The sequence below is a fragment of the Cetorhinus maximus genome, chromosome 20 (genome assembly GCF_964194155.1).
Source record: "Cetorhinus maximus chromosome 20, sCetMax3.hap1.1, whole genome shotgun sequence".
Taxonomy (NCBI): Eukaryota; Metazoa; Chordata; class Chondrichthyes; order Lamniformes; family Cetorhinidae; genus Cetorhinus; species Cetorhinus maximus.
Genome location: NC_135898.1, coordinates 16,878,587 through 16,894,683, shown reverse-complemented (window position 1 = coordinate 16,894,683; position 16,097 = coordinate 16,878,587). Strand labels below are relative to the sequence as shown.

Sequence of the window (16,097 nt, the reverse complement as noted above, 5' to 3'; positions counted from 1 at the left end):
GATTTCCAGCATCCGGAGTATTTTGCTTTTATCCAACATGATCTCCCTACTTTTGTAATCTACGCCTCGATTGATAAAGGCAAGTGTCCCATATGCTTTTTTCACCACCCCACTAACATGCCCCTCCGCCTTCAGAGGTCAAGGTCCCTTTGTTCCTCAGAACTTCCTCGTGTTATGCCGTTCATTGAATACTTCCTTGTCAAATTACTCCTTCCAAAGTGTATCACCTCATACTTTTCACGGTTAAATTCCATCTGCCATTTATCTGCCCATTTGACCATCCCATCTATATCTTCCTGTAGCCCAAGACACTCAACCTCACTGTTAACCACCCGGCCAATCTTTGTGTCATCCGCAAGCTTACTAATCCTAACCCCCACATGGTCATCTATGTTGTTTATATAAATTGCGAATAATAGGGGACCCAGCACAGATCCCTGTGGTATGCCACTGGACACTGGCTTCCAGTCACTAAGGCATCCTTCTGTCATCACCCTCTGTCTCCTACAACTAAGCCAATTTTCTGTTTTTATTTTAAAAAGAAGCTGCTAGATTCTGAGCTCAGCCTCTGAAAGTTTGCTGCTGGCTATATAATCCTGAAAGTTAAAGGTGATGTTATTAACTGATAACCTGTTTAGCAGAACCTGCTGCTGTTTTCTGTTTTTGGGCTCAAACTTAATGGAGCAATTCACTAGAGTGATTAAGTTATGGAATTGCCTTTGTGGGTTTTCATTGCAGGCAGCAAATAATGTAAATTCTGTGAACAGTGCCTAGGTGTGCAAATTGGAATTATCAGAGGAAAAAAAACATTACATTTTTAAAGTTCATAATGCATTATGTAAATGAACATTTTTTAAAGGTGCATGAAAGTGTGAATGGCTGTTGAATGTTCTTTTCAATTTAAAATTATAACTCAAGGGATGGGAGTGTTAATGGAAAATTGGCTTTATACATTAAAAATTAAAGATGTATGTTGTGGATTCATTTTGACTGAAGTATGAGTGTTAAATACACAAATGAGTTCTAAAATGTAAAGAATAAGATTCTGCAAATTGTTGTTGTGTGACTGACTCCACCCGCACTGTCTATGAGTTCACAATGAAATTAATAATTTGTTTTTGTTAAAAATGTTTGTCTCATAGTTTTATAGCTTTCTGCATTAGAGTTTGCTTTTGAGTGGAACAGCACATCAATTTGCAGACAGACTACAGGGCTCCTTCCCTCATATTCAGGAGTTAGCCATTAGAAACCTCCCTGCCCAGGAGCCATGGAAGCAACATAGACAAACTATGGGTTTGGCTAACAACACTAAACATCACTGGAACTTTCAATGGTCAAACAACCAAACAACTAGCGGCAGTACCATAGTCAGAAAGAGGGACAGTGGCTTCAATATCAGAACCAGTTAATGGAATTGGATCTCCCAATAAAGTTCAGAGTGAAGTTCCAGAATGATGGCCATCCCAGTCCTATAGTCTGTACTGATGACTGAACAGACTGTATGCTTGGAGACACAACAGCAGTGACCATCATTCAGACTCCATATCCCAACTACTATGCAGTAGCCAGAGGGAAGATAATGCTTGTAATAGGTCTTGATCAGAACTTGCATTTCAGTTGGGTTCAGTTTGACCGTCATTGCATGTTGACAATAAAATAGGCACTGCAAACTGCTTTGGTGTTAATCTCAAACTATTCAACCTTTTAATTAAGGAACCAAACTTGGAAATATTTATTTTTTCTTCTTAAAACTGTTGGATTTCCCAAATCAGCCCATTAAACAGATACAGCAGTGAAAGCATATTTGAAGGGAGGACAAATCATGCTTCATACAAATAAAAAAAAGACTTGCATTTATATATCACCTTTCACTTCCTGAGGACATCCATAGCCATTACAACCATAGAAGTGTTTTTGAAGTGCAGTCACTGTTGTCATGTTGTAAAAACGAATTGTACGCAGCAAGCTCCCACAAAGTACAATGTGATAATAATCAGGTAATATCTTTTAGTGATATTGGTTGGGGGATAAATATTGATAAGACACCAGGGTGAACTCTCTTGCTTTTCCTCTAATAGTGCCATAGGGTTCTTTATGTCCACCTGAAAAGGCAGATGAAACCTCGGCTTAATGTCTCTTCCGAATTACGGCACTTCCAACAGTGCAGCACGGCATCTGTATTGAAGTGTCAGTGAGGATAATTGTTCACTTGCTAACCTAATGATGGGTGCCAGCCTAGATTTTGTAGTCATGTCCCTGGAATGGGCTTGAACTCATAGGCTTCTCCAGCCCACTCCAGAGACTCGACTCCAAATTCCCAGCTGGCAGATGTGAGGGTGTTATCATTGATTTATGGCTGATGCCTTACAACCTGATATTTGCTTTTATAGTTTTTTCCTTACTGACACAGCTTATACATTGTACTTCGCTCTAAGACCTGGCTGCAGTTAAATACTATGGGGTCAGCAAGCAGCTGCAACACTGAAGTCTGGGAGAAGTCAATCTGGATGTAAGTCTCCTGTATCCATCCTGTAATTGTCCATCCAATTCTCTCGCAAAATCCCCCCCACCAAGATCAAGCTTTAACTAATCCCTACTGAGAGAGTATCTGGCTGCAGGATTGTAAGGTTTAAGCAACTGCTGGGCCAGAATAGAGATAGCTTTACTCTGGATCTTATCTGCATTTTATACCAGCTCTATTCCTTAATAACACAAATCTATCCATAATCCAACAAATCATTCAATTTGCCACTGAGATCTCCCACCTTAGTGAGCCGGAGAAATGGCCAATATATGAAAAGTCCTATTAAAATTAAATGCCCACCATAGCTTATGAATAACAGGTTGTCAGAGCATGTCTATCTGGCAGACAATCTCTGTCTTTGAAGACTAATTATCCTTACTGAGCTCAAATTTCCAATTTTAATGCCCTTGCTTTGAAAGTGGAACAAATTTCTCCCCAGATCCATGACTTTTCAGCAATGCTTTCCCTCAAACATATGCAGGAAATGCTCTGCAATAATCTAAATCCATCAGAGTTGTTAGGCCAGTGAAAAAAACTCATCTGTTCCAGCAGCATCAAGAGGAAAGGAGGAAAATGGAAAGAGAGAAAAGTAACCTCAATGTACAGTGACATGAGCCAGGCACGTGTGCTTGGCCGTGTAACCAGCAGAAAGTGAATAGTGCTCTGCAAAAATGTAATTCCATGCTGTAGCTGTTATGCATTTCTATATTTAAATAAAACCCTTTCTGGGACATCTAGGGGGAGGTGATGGCAGTGTGGTATTGCCACTGGACTAGTAATCCAGACCCAGAGTAATGCACTGGGGACCCGTATTCAAATCCCGCCACGGCAGATGCTGGAATCTAATGATGACCATTGTCAATTGCTGTAAGGAAAGGAAATCTGCCATCCTTACCTGGTCAGGCCTACATGAAGCAATGTGGTTGACTCTTAAATGGCCTAGCAAACCAGTTAGTTGCATCAAACTGCTGCAAAGCCACAAAAAAGGAATGAAACCGGATGGACCACCTGGCATCGACCTAGGCACAGATAATGACAATGGCAAATTCAGCCCTGCCGACCCTGCAAAGTCCTCCTTACTAACTTCTGGGGGCTAGTACCAAAATTGGGAGAGCTGTCTCACAGACTAGTCAAGCAACAGCCTGACATAGTCATCCTCATGGAACCATACCTTACAGACAGTGTCCCTGGCACCACCATCACTATTCCTGGGTATATTTGTCTCATCGACAGGATAGACCAAGCAGAGGTGGTGGCACAGTGGTATACTGTTGAGAGGGAGTTGCCCTCGGAGTCCTTAACATTGACTGTGGACCCCGTGAATCCTCATGGCATCAGGTTAAACATGGGCAAGAAAACCTCCTGCTGATTACCAGCTGAGGCTGATAAATCAGTACTCCCCTATGTTGAACACCACTTGGAGGAAGCAGTGAGGGTGGCAAGGGCACAGAGTATACTCTGGGTGGGGGACTTCAATGTCCATCACCAAGAGTGGCTCGGTAGCACCACTGCTGACCGAGCTGGCCAAGTCCTAAAGGACATAGCTGCTACACTGGGTCTGCAGCAGGGTGGTGAGGGAACCGACTAGAGGGAAAAACATACTTGACCTCATCCTCACCCATCTGCCTGCTGCAGATTCATCTGTCCATGACAGTATCGGTAGGTGTGACCACCGCACCGTTGCTGTGGAGTCCTGCCTTCATGTTGAGGATACCCTCCATCATGTTGTGTGGCACTACCACCATGCTAAATGGGATAGATTTCGAACAGATCTAGTAACTCAAGACTAGGCATCCAATCAGCAGCCACAGAATTGTACTCGAATACAATCTGTAACCTCTTGGCCCAGCATACCCCCCACTCTACCATTACCATCAAGCCAGGGGATCAATCCTGGTTCAATGAAGAGTGCAGGATAGCATGCCAGGAGCAGCACCAGGCATGCCTAAAATGAGGTGTCAACCTGGTGAAGCAACAGGACTACTTGCGTGCCAAACAGCATAAGCAGTAAGTGATAGACAGAGTTAAGCGATCTCACAACCAACGGATCAGATTTGATCTCTGCAGTCCTGCCACATCCAGTCCTGAATGGTGGTGGACAATTAAACAATTCACTGGAAGTGGGGGCTCCAAAATATCCCCATTCTCGATGGAAAATCAGTGCAAAAATATAAGGCTGAAGCACTTGCTAATATCTTCAGCCAGAAGTGCTGAGTGGGTGATCCATCTCAGCCTCCTCCGGAGGTCCCCAGCATCATAGATGCCAGTCTTCAGCCAATTTGATTCACTCCACATGATATCAAGAAACGGCTGAAGGCACTAGATACTGCAAAGGCTATGGGCCCTGACAATATTCCGGCAATAGTACTGAAGACTTGTGCTCCAGAACTTGCCATGCCCCTAGCCAAGCTGTTCCAGTACAGCTACAACACTGGCATCTACCAGGCTATGTGGAAAATTGATGAAGTGTGCTCTGTACACAAAAAGCAGGACAAATCCAACCCGGCCAATTACCGTCCCTTCAGTCTTCTCTCCATCATCAGTAAAGTAATGGAAGGGGTGGTCAACAGTGCTTTCAAGCGCACCTGCTTAGCAATAACCTGCTCACTGACGCCAGTTTGGGTTTTGCCAGGGCCACTCAGCTCCTGACCTCATTACAGCCTTTGTTCAAACATGGACAAAAGAGCTGACCTCCTGATGTGAGGTGAGGGTGACTGCCCTTGATATCAAAGCCACATTTGACTGAGTGTGGCATCAATGAGCCCTAGCAAAACTGGAGTCAATAGGAATCAAGGGAAAGCTCTCCGCTGGTTGGATTCATAGCTAGCAAAAATGAAGATGGTTGTGTTTGTTGGAGGTCAGTCATCTCAGCTCCAGGACATCGCTGCAGGAGTTCCTCAGGGTAGCGTCCTCGGCCCAACCATCTTGAGCTGCTTCATCAATGACCTTCCTTCCATCATAAGGTCAGAAGTGGGGTTGTTTGCTGATGATTGCACAATGTTGAGCACCATTCGCGACTCCTCAGATACTGAAGCTGTCCATGTCCAAATGCAGTAAGACCTGGACAATATCCAGGCTTGTGCTGACAAGTGGCAAGTAACATTTCGGCCACACAAGTGCCAGGCAATGACTATCTCCAACAAGAGAGAATTGAACCATCGCCCCTTGATGTTCAATGGCATTAGCATCACTGAATCCCCCACTATCAACATCCTGGGGGTTACCATTGACCAGAAACTGAACGGGGCTAACCATATAAATACTGTGGCTACAAGAGCAGGTCACAGGCTAGGAATCCTGCGATGAGTAACTCACCTCCTGACTCCCCAAATCCTGTCCACCATCTACAAGGCACAAACCAGGAGCGTGATGGAATACTCCCCACTTGCCTGGATGAGTGCAGCTCCCATAACACTCAAGAAGCTTGACACCGTCCAGAGCAAAGCAGCCCACTTGATTGGCACTACATCCACAAACATTCACTCCCTCCACCACCAATGCACAGTAGCAGCAGTGTACACCATCTACAAGATGCACTGTAGGAATTCACCAAGGCTCCTTCGACAGCACCTTCCAAACCCACAACCACTACCATTTAGAAGGACAAGAGCATCAGATAGATGGGAACACCACCACCTGCAAGTTCCCCTCCGAGTCACTCAAAATCCTGACTTGGAAATATATCGCAGTTCCTTCACTGTCGCTGGGTCAAAATCCTGGAACTCCCTTCCTAACAGCACTGTGGGTGTACCTAAACACATGGACAGCAGCTGTTCAAGAAAGCAGCTCACCACCACCTTCTCAAGGGCAACTGGGGTTGGGCAATAAATGCTTGCCTAACCAGCGAAGCCCACATCCTGTGAATGAATAAAAAAAAACAAATCTGTGCTCTCTATTGAGTTAACTAATCTGAACCAAGCCAGTCGTGAGGGCTCCACAATTGATTCTGATGACCCTGGGTTGTTTTAAGGTTGCCTTTTTCTTGTCAGATCAACCAGAGTTCCTGCTATTGATCAGTGGTTGGACAGAGTGAACTTCAGGCAAGTAATGGATGGGTTTATGCACAATATCATCCTGCCGACACTCACTCAGTTTCACCCTGTAGTCATAGCCTTTCACCCCTACCCAAAGGAATGCTTATCTCAATCAGTGCTTTATTTTCAAATATCATAAGCATATCTGTCACCTGCAGCTGAAAAGAATCATTAACTTGTTCCACAGGATGAAACTCCTAACCATCAACAGTCCTTTGTCAATGCAGAATATGTGAATCAGAATTTGGTGATTAAAAAGAGTGGGTTCATTTACTCAGAACATGCTTTGTAAAGTTTCAGCATCTCTCCGTCTTCACACAGTGGGCTGATTTTAATAGCTGCTGCTGTAAAGGCTGGCTGAGGCCTGGTGTAGTAAAGTGGTCTGACCCACTTTGACTCCTTGGATGAGAGGTCACTCAGTGTCTTTGGAACCATACTCCAGTCTGTCATCGGCCCAATAAGAACAAGAGAACTGAGGCAGTTACTGTGATGAGGTATTCGAAGACCTCGACAGATTTAGCTCACATGAAAAATGGTTCTTCGATCCTGCTGAGTCTTCAGAGATCACAAATTTTACACTTGTTAGTGTTGTCAAAAAATAACTGTTTCCCCGCCATTGATGGCAATGCTCATATTAAAAAGGGCCTGATCACAAATGCAGCAGTGCCAGGTAGGCCCTTTCTCACTGCTTATAATTACAACTATATCTGCAGCATGTGCTTTGGCATCCCACTTTGATCGAGAGGAAGGAGAATCTGGCAGTCCCCAACAGCGAGGCTTTTGTTTTACTTTTATAATGTATCATTAAATTGTGCTGCTTCTGCCCCCTGCTCAGAGGCTGAGGCCACAGGAAGAAAAGTAGAAGCAACCTTTCTGCTCTGTTTACTAAACACTGTTTCAGTGTATCCCAACCTGGCCAACTTGCCAATTGCATGTGATATGGTGTGGGAAGAGATCCAGAGCTGTTGAATTGTAATCAGACAGTGTGTTCCCGAAAACAAACTGAAGCACAAAAGAATGGAAAATGGACAAAAAAAGATAAAAATAATGAACAGCAATATTTTCAAACCACACACACAAACTCGCATTTGTTCTCACAGGCTGCGTAGTTCAGAGCTGGTATAGTGGTGCATCATTAACTTGTGCCTCTTTTCCAATGCAGGCTGCATGCAAACGTTGTACTGCTTGATAGTTTGCACAATAACTGCGTGCAGGCAAGTGGCTGCACACCTCAGCTGGTAGCCCAGGTTTGTGTGACGATAGTATCAATTAAAGCCAGACTGCACTTCTTCAAGTGGAGCAAGTGCTGGAACTTATTGCAGTGAGTGTGAGAAAGATGGTCACTGAATGATGGCAAAACAGGGCAGAGAGAAGGCTCCAAGGTTCTCTGTTGCTGTTCTGGACAACTCAGTGGAGGAGGGGGACAGAAGGAGAGAGATCCCACATCAATAAGGAGCTAGGTGGCTCTCCGGCCAAACTGTGCGAAGGTAGTGGGAGCAGATATCTGTTATGTTCAATTTTACGATTGGATTCAGTGCCACAGGGGAGTTCAATGACGTAACATGAGCTATCAAGGTCAGTGGATTCATCTTCTGAATGAAGTTTCTTTATAGAGCCTCAGTGACCTCCCTTATGCAACACTGGATTGCAAACAGGGAAATGCTGCAAATATTGTCTGCTCCAAACTGGAAGGAACCAGATGCATAATTGGCCATGGTCACCTTCACAGCCACTGGCAATGCTGTCCTCAATCTCCTATGGCTGCAGCAGGTGGCAGATGCCAGTGAAGACATCCTTAGTGAAGCAGAAATGTCTGACATCCTGATTCTCACTGAGGTTCAGGTAGAGATATTGCTCCCTGAGCCGACTGTCCTCCATCATCTTGTGTCTTGCTCTCTATTGCCTCTGCTTATTCTACCTGTCATGCTGTAGCCCAAAGGGAATGCAAACTACTGCACCCATGTTTAGAGTTTGTGTACAATCCTTGAAGTTGGAACATATCCTTTAGCATTTGCCACATAACTTTCCCTTGTCGACTTTAGAAACTTTACAAAACTCTATAAACCACCAAATACTTTTACATTCACAACAACAGCATTAATTACTAAACTTAATTAATAATTCCTTTAAATAGTACTGTTGAGGGAATCCTTCCTCTTGCTGAACACACGTTCAGCTGTATCAGGTTAACAGACAGCATTAGCTGGAATGTTGAGCTCCACAATGACAGCACTTGTGTCAAATCAGTATTACCTGCTGACTGATGCCACAACTTTCCTATTCTGCATACTTCTAGTAGGTGCTGTCTGCGCATGCACTAAAACTCTCACCAGAAATCCATGCACATATCAAAATGGTACACAAAGCACCGTGAAACCTGATGCTATAAAGCCAAACTTTGTGGCTGCAAACTCTCTCTTTCACATTGACCCTCATACCACTCACGGACTCAATCTCTCACGTAGATGCACACACTCACAGACTCACTCTCACAGCCTTGCACACTCTTACACATACACACAGATTTTCACACATACGCACACTGCATTTACACACTCAGACATATACACGGAAACACATACAAGTATGCACAGACAGAACATACTCATGCACACACAAGCACATCAAAGTACATATGCACAGAGTTAGAGTCATATTAATCCTCTGTTTCTGTGAGCACACCTCTGCAAGACATTTGGTAAACTGAGAAAATAGGCAGCCAGAGCAAGCAATCACAGCCATCCATCATGCCAACTTCTTCCTGGCAGCTTCAGGGGAAGACTCCCAGCTGTTTCATCCTGGTTTCTATTTACTGTTCTCTCTTTAACCAGTGAGTGGTGACAAGGGAATAATTAGATTTCTAATTACCTTTTAGACTTCCTCTCTGGAGATCTGAAAGGATTTATACAATAGGGAACAATGCTGGTGAGACAGCTTTCAGGAGATGAATGTGTTCAGAGGAAGGCAGATCAACCATAGCTCAGTGGTTATCACACTTACTTCTGAGATACAAGGTCCTGGATTCTAGTCCCAGTTCAGAACACAAAATATAAGCTGACACTTTAATGAATGAGACATTAAAGACACTGTCAGGTGGACAGATAAGATCCCATAACTATTCAAAGAGCAGGGGAGTTCTCCTCTATGTGCTTATCCAGCAAAAAAAATGCAGATTCTCTGGTTAATGTCACATTGTTGTTTGTAGGGCTTGCTGTGTATAGTGACTGTGGTGTTTCCCACCTTACAACAGGTGACAACTATTCAAAAAGTGCTTAATTGGCTGTAAAGCACTTTGGGGCATCCAGAGGTTTTGAAAGATGACATATAAATGAAAGTCTTTCTTGCTTTTTCTTTATCATAGAATGAAAGAACAGTATAACTCAGATAGAGGCCATTCAACCCATCATACCTATGCTGGCTCTTTGGTACAACTCTTCAATTAATTCCATTCCTCTGCCTTTCCCCATAGCCTTTTATACTTTTTTCCTCTTATGTATTTATCCAGTTCTCTTTGAATGTTACTATTAAATCTGCTTTCAACCCCTTCCAATGCATCCCAGATCACAATGAATCACTTTGTAAAAACACATTTCTTCACTTTGCCTCTGGTGTTTTTGCAAATCACCTTAAATCTGTGTGCCCTGAACTTGCAGTGGTTGGATACTCCACTCCATCAAAGCTATTCACCATTTTGAACTTCCCGATCAAATCTCTTAACCTTTTCTGCTTTGACGAGAAGTCTCCACATTACTGAAGTTTCTCATCTCTGATACCATTATAGTAAGTCATCTCTGCACTCTCTCAGTTTGTCCTTAAAATGGGGTACCTAGAATTGAACACAATACTCTAAGGCACAACTAGTGATTGTAAAGGTTTAGACTAACCTCCTTGCTTTTGTACTCTATTCCTCTATTTATAAAGCCAGGGAGCCTTTTTTAAACATCCTTCTCAATTTGCCATACAACCCTGGAAGATACACACCATGGGTCTCTCTGTTCCTGTACCCCCTTTAACATTGAAATATTTTGTTTATATTTCCTCTTCACATTCTTATGACCAAATTGACTCACTTTACACTTCTGTGTGTCAAATTTCAACTGCCATGTGTCTGGCCATTTCACCAGTCTGTCCAGGTCTTCCTGAAGACTGTAACAATCCTCTTCATTATTTACCACATTTCTGAGTTTTGTATCATCAGTAAACTTGACAATTCTGCCCTGTAAACTCAAGTATGTAGGGAATTGGGAGATCCCCTGAGATGAGGTGTTGCAAAGTGCAGGATTATGGGTCCCCCTTTTCTCTGTGAGAATCCTAAAGAACTCCCATGCTTTTGGAGTGGCCAGCCTGCTCCTGAATGGAATCTATGACAGAGCTTATTTCACACTGTTTATGCAGAGGCCAACTGGTCATTCCGGGCCCTTCTGCAGTACGTGAATATTCCAATCAGAGCCAGGTCATTCAGGAGAGAAGTTGGGAAACTATTTCAGACCATTCAGCCTCAATCCTTTGGGTAGAATGAAGCTTTTTAAAATCCTGAAGGGTTTTGATGGTGTGAACAGGAGGAAGACTTTTTTCCTCTGGTTGGAAAGTCAGTGACAGCAGGACATCAATTTACAATTGTCACAAAGAAAGTGAAGAGATGGTTTTAGAATAATTTATTTCGAGTGGATTGTTGGAGCATGTGATGGTTTAACACAAGGTGGTTGAGGTAGAGCAGATACACAGTTGAAACAGAGGCAGATTCAGTACGCTAGGGAGAGGGCAGGGCAGTGGGATTAGTTTCAGTTTGTAGTAGAGAGAAGCCAACTGGCCTTCTTTAATTCTAAGGACATATCTCACACTTTCAAATAAAAACAGCTCAATTTTAATAAATGGATTTGTAATTTAATTGGCAAAATAACAGAAATATTAAAATGTTTGGGGAGTAGAATTAGGCACTGTGACCCATGTACAGAGAGAAACACAATATTTCTGGCTTATCTCTGTGCTGTAACATTTCTTCCCTTTCCATAAATCATAAATGTCATTCTTCATATTTGGCAATGTTGAGAATTTGTTAAAGTACATAAAACCACCCTAAAAAAAATCTTCATTATACTGAAAAAGTCTGCCAGACGTGCCAGGATTATATTCTCATTTATTTTTTTTCTGAAAAGGGCCGAAATAGAATTGACCTTTAAGGGCTCAAATCACGTCTGCAGGCAAAAAGAAATCCAATTTGAGAACGTCGGAGGCTTCCCCTTTAATGGGAGATTGAACAAAGATCCAAATTAATAAGAACAGAAGTCAAAAGGCAGGATTTAAATTAACCAATTGCCCTCTCTGCAAAACGGATACATTTTTCGTATACGAAGCTCTTTCTCCGCAGAACGGGCCCAGCCAGGTGCCCTTCCATGACTGAGCCACCTTTATTGTCTCAACAATGTTGTCTGTCACTTACCCAGAAAAGGGTAGAGAAGACGCCGAGAGTCAGTTTCAACGCCAAGTATCCGGGATGGATGCCCCTGCGGCGTAACCAGGACGCTCCGCACATGGTGGAGACAGTCCAGTCACTGATCTCTCTAACCTGAGATCGCAACAAGATAATAGCACTTAAACGAAGCAACTTCCGCCTCGAAAGCGAAAGCAGCTACAAAGGTTGGATTGTTTGTAGTGCGCGCTGTAGGTTCACTCCTATGTCGGTTATTCCACCCAGTCTCTCTTTTCTCGGCCTGGTTTCATCCCAACGGGAAGTACTTCCCACTCCCCGAGTGCATCTCTTAAACCAGCGTAACCCTACACCTGAACTGTGTTTCTAATGTCTCAGGTACAATCTCCCTCTCCCAATCCGGATCCCTAATCATTCTGCCCAAACTATTCTCATCACTTTCAACATTCCCAGTCCCCTCAGAGTTAGGCAGGTGAAAGCGTTGTTGCCAATGGAAGAGTAAAGACAACTGAGGATGTTCAAGATTGGAAGGAATGTCAGAGAGTTATATAGAGATTACAGAGACAGGAAGGGGTGAGATCACCAAGGGATTTGAAAACCAGGATGAAAATTTCAAAATGGAGGCAGTGCCAGACTGGAAATCAATGAGAGTGATAGATGAATGGGACTTGGTGCAAATTGCAGGCAACAGAGTTATAGTGAGCTCAAGTTTCCAGAGGGTGCAAGGAGAGTAAAGTCTGGAGGTGAAAAGAAACCATGGTTGAGGATTTCAGCAGCAGATACAATGATACAAAGGTCGAATGAGGTGGCCTTCATGATGCAGAGGGAATGGTGTTGGATACTCAGTTCAGGGTAGATGATGGATTTATCTTTCATTCTGAGAGACTGCTGGACAGTTGGGGAGAGTTACCCTACTGTTTTTCTATTTGTTCATGGGATGGGGCATCACTGGCTGGGCCAGCATTTATTACCCATCCCTAATTGCCCTTGAGAACCAAGTAGCTTGTTCGGCCATTTCAGAGGGCAGTTAACAGTCAACCACATTGCTGTGTAGGCCAGACCAGATTTCCTTCAACAATCCTTTCCTTTGACAATCAACAATAGTTTCATGGTGTTGCAGATTTTTATTAAATTCAAATTCCACCATCTGCTCTTTACCTTGGCATTACCGTGGGTCTGTGGATTACTAGTCTGGTGACAATACCACTGCATTCCTACACACTGAAGGAACAAATTAGACTAAGATACTGCACATGGAGGATAGAGTCAAGATTAGTGGCTCTGGCACAATTCAGCTCTCAACTAAGATTAAAGATGCATCCACCATTGGAGACAGTATGCACACACATTGGTTGGGAGTGAGAAGAAATATTCAACACAGCTTGAAAACTAGTTTAACCATCACCATCAGATGGTGTGAACGAGACCAATGTGCTCTCAATATTAAAGAGCCAGACATAGAGTAGATGGAAAGAAAGTGCTCCTAATAAGCCAAATAACACTCAAGGGGAGAATCCCTAGCCTCCAGGTGTTAACCTTTCTCCTGCAGGCCATTTCTGCACTCTTAGTTTTAGATTTGGCTGGTTAACGTAAACTCAAGTCAACTTTAGTATGTCAGACTTACATTGCACCTTTCACACTTCTGGATGTTTCAAAGCCCTTTAAAGTCAATTTTGAGCAAGAAAAGTAGGGCACTTTGCCATAGTGTTGGTGAGACCATGGGAGTGAGGAGGATAGGAGGGTGGGGAACAGGAAGGACAGGAGGGCGGTGATGCTGGTGAGACCATGGGAGCTTGTGGGGGATGGGGGGTGGGGAGCAACAACCTGCCACGGCCGATGCATGAACAGACACAAAATCTTCCGAGATGGAAGAAATCCCAGGAAGGCTTGACTGAGATGTGGGACAAAAAGTTGAATTCTGGGACAGTCCCAGAATATCCAGGGTAGTTGGTCACCTTGAGTCAATTAGGTGCTTTTGAGAGCTGGAACTATCACTCTGTTTTAACACCACAATCAAAAGATAGCATCCCCAGCCTCACGGCACTTCCACTGTAACCCGCTGGGAGTGTCAGCATAGACTCTGTGCTCAAGTCTCTGTGTGACTTGAACCCATGACTTTCTGACTCATTATGTGGGAAATGACCACACTGAAGCAACTCCTGTGGTCAGTCTTGTGACCAGGCTCCTTTTCCTGTGCAATGTCGAGCAGAGAAGGTTGTGCCTGACAAAAGCAAAATACTGGAAATCTGAAATAGAAGCCAAAAAAAGCTGGAAATACCCAGCAGGTCTGGCTGCATTTGTGGAGAGAGAAACAGAGAAAATGTTTCAGGTCGATGACCTTTCCTCAGAAGGGTGTGCCTTGTGATTAAGCCAGCACATTCCTGGCTATCAAGCAGAATAATTCACTTGACTGTCCGCCATATGATGAGATGTTTAAAGCTTCCCGTGTAGCAAAGGTCTTGCATTTATATTGCAGTTTTTCACATCGTCTGGACAGTCCATTGTGCTTCACAACCAATCAATTAATTTTCATGCGAGTTAAAAGGTGCCAGATCCCAAAACAGCAATGAGGTAAACTACCATTTAAGATGAATTGCCCTCTATGATGCACAAGTGTTTTGAGAGATGGCTTGAGTGGGTGTAAATAGGAAATTTTGCTTCACATAAACTGCTCCATGACTCATAAAAGTTGCCACCTTTTAAGCGTGTTTTTAGAGGAAATTTTATACTTCATCCCCAGTTGACCACTGACCTCCTTTACCGAGTAGGAATGACAAGTGTTTCATCATTTTCAGGTGGGTTTTATTTAATCATTGTTCCGATCCCCAGCTGAGGTTACCTCTGGTCAAGCCTGAATCCAGAGTGGAAGCCAGCTTGATAGATCCTAACTTTTATTTGTTTTTTTAGATACATGGAGAGTAGCTACTGAACAGAGGCATAGGGGTCAGCTGATGAACTTTTAACAAAATAATAAAACATTTATTCAACAAGAAAAGATGAAGTATATTACAATACTCCTTCACCCACAACTACACCTTTACAGATGTATACAGATTTGTCAGGATAACACAAGCTACCAAAGCTATCTTATACTGTAATGTACACAGTGAGTACTCAGTCCATGTAAATCTATGGCACCCTGTGGTCAGACACACCACACTGTGAAACCAAGTGACAGATGTCATATCAACTAGACGCTATGGATCTCTCCTCAACTCCCCCCAGACAGGTGTCACACTGTGAGCCAATCAGTCTCGTTGAATTCCGTCCTTCAAATGAGGGTTTCCAATTTCCACTCTCCAAGACCTCGCTTTAGATGCTTCTCCCAAATTGACACTTTCTCACAGACACCTTCTGCAAGGGTTCACGTCCAGGGTTTCAAGCTCTCCTTCTGATGTTTCTCTTCTCTGGGTCACCACATGCATTCAAGCTGTCTTCCACGCACTTTGACTCAGCAGTCAACAGTACACCACTGCTTCACAAGCCCATAGCAAAGAGTTACAGACCTTCATGCCTCTTGCAAGCTGTTTTCGCTTTAAATCTGCTTTCTGCAGATTTTGTATCTTTAAATCTGAAGCTTGAAGCCTTTCCCTCTGCCCCTCACTCTTAACTTCACTTAACAGGACCTTTCCCAGGTTCCTGTCCTTCCTTTGACTAGAAGGCCTTCTTTGGACTTTTCCCTCCTGGATTTTGGGGTTTTTTTCTTTAGCTTGGGACTGGCTATCTGTCCCCTTTGTTCCAGTCTCTCCTGGCAGCAACTTTCAGAACCAACTGCACTGAAACTGCTTCCAAAACAACTGCTGTTTCTCTTCTTGTCTGTGTGTCTGTGGGAGGGACCCACCTCTCTGGCCTCGTTGCTAGGGAACAGCCAGTTTTCTACTGTTGTGTTTATTACCTTCTCCTTAGGGGTCGTAAAACTCTTCCTTCGAAATGCAAGCACATTTTTTTAAAGTGAAACTTAAATTCCATTGGATCTTTCTTAACACACAGATACAGATCTACAAATCAAACTTAAAAGCTAAACTCATTCCTTACACCCACAAATACCAATAAAACTATTTCCTAACAATCATCAGATATAGATTTGTGAAAGTGGAACATTCCATGTAGT

The 16,097-nt window shown here is 43.3% G+C and overlaps 1 protein-coding gene across 5 annotated transcripts in view; it reads right to left on the bottom strand.

Moving 5' to 3' along the window:
• Positions 1 to 12,137, bottom strand: part of LOC144694903 (tetraspanin-15) — a 178,375-nt gene extending 166,238 nt beyond the window's left edge. For all 5 annotated transcript variants that reach the window (XM_078565643.1, XM_078565646.1, XM_078565645.1 and 2 more), the window contains exon 1: positions 11,999 to 12,137. In XM_078565643.1, coding sequence (XP_078421769.1) covers positions 11,999 to 12,091 — 93 coding nt within the window. In that variant the 5' untranslated portion in view covers positions 12,092 to 12,137. The remainder of the gene's footprint in view (positions 1 to 11,998) is intronic.
• Positions 12,138 to 16,097: the final 3,960 nt, after the last annotated feature.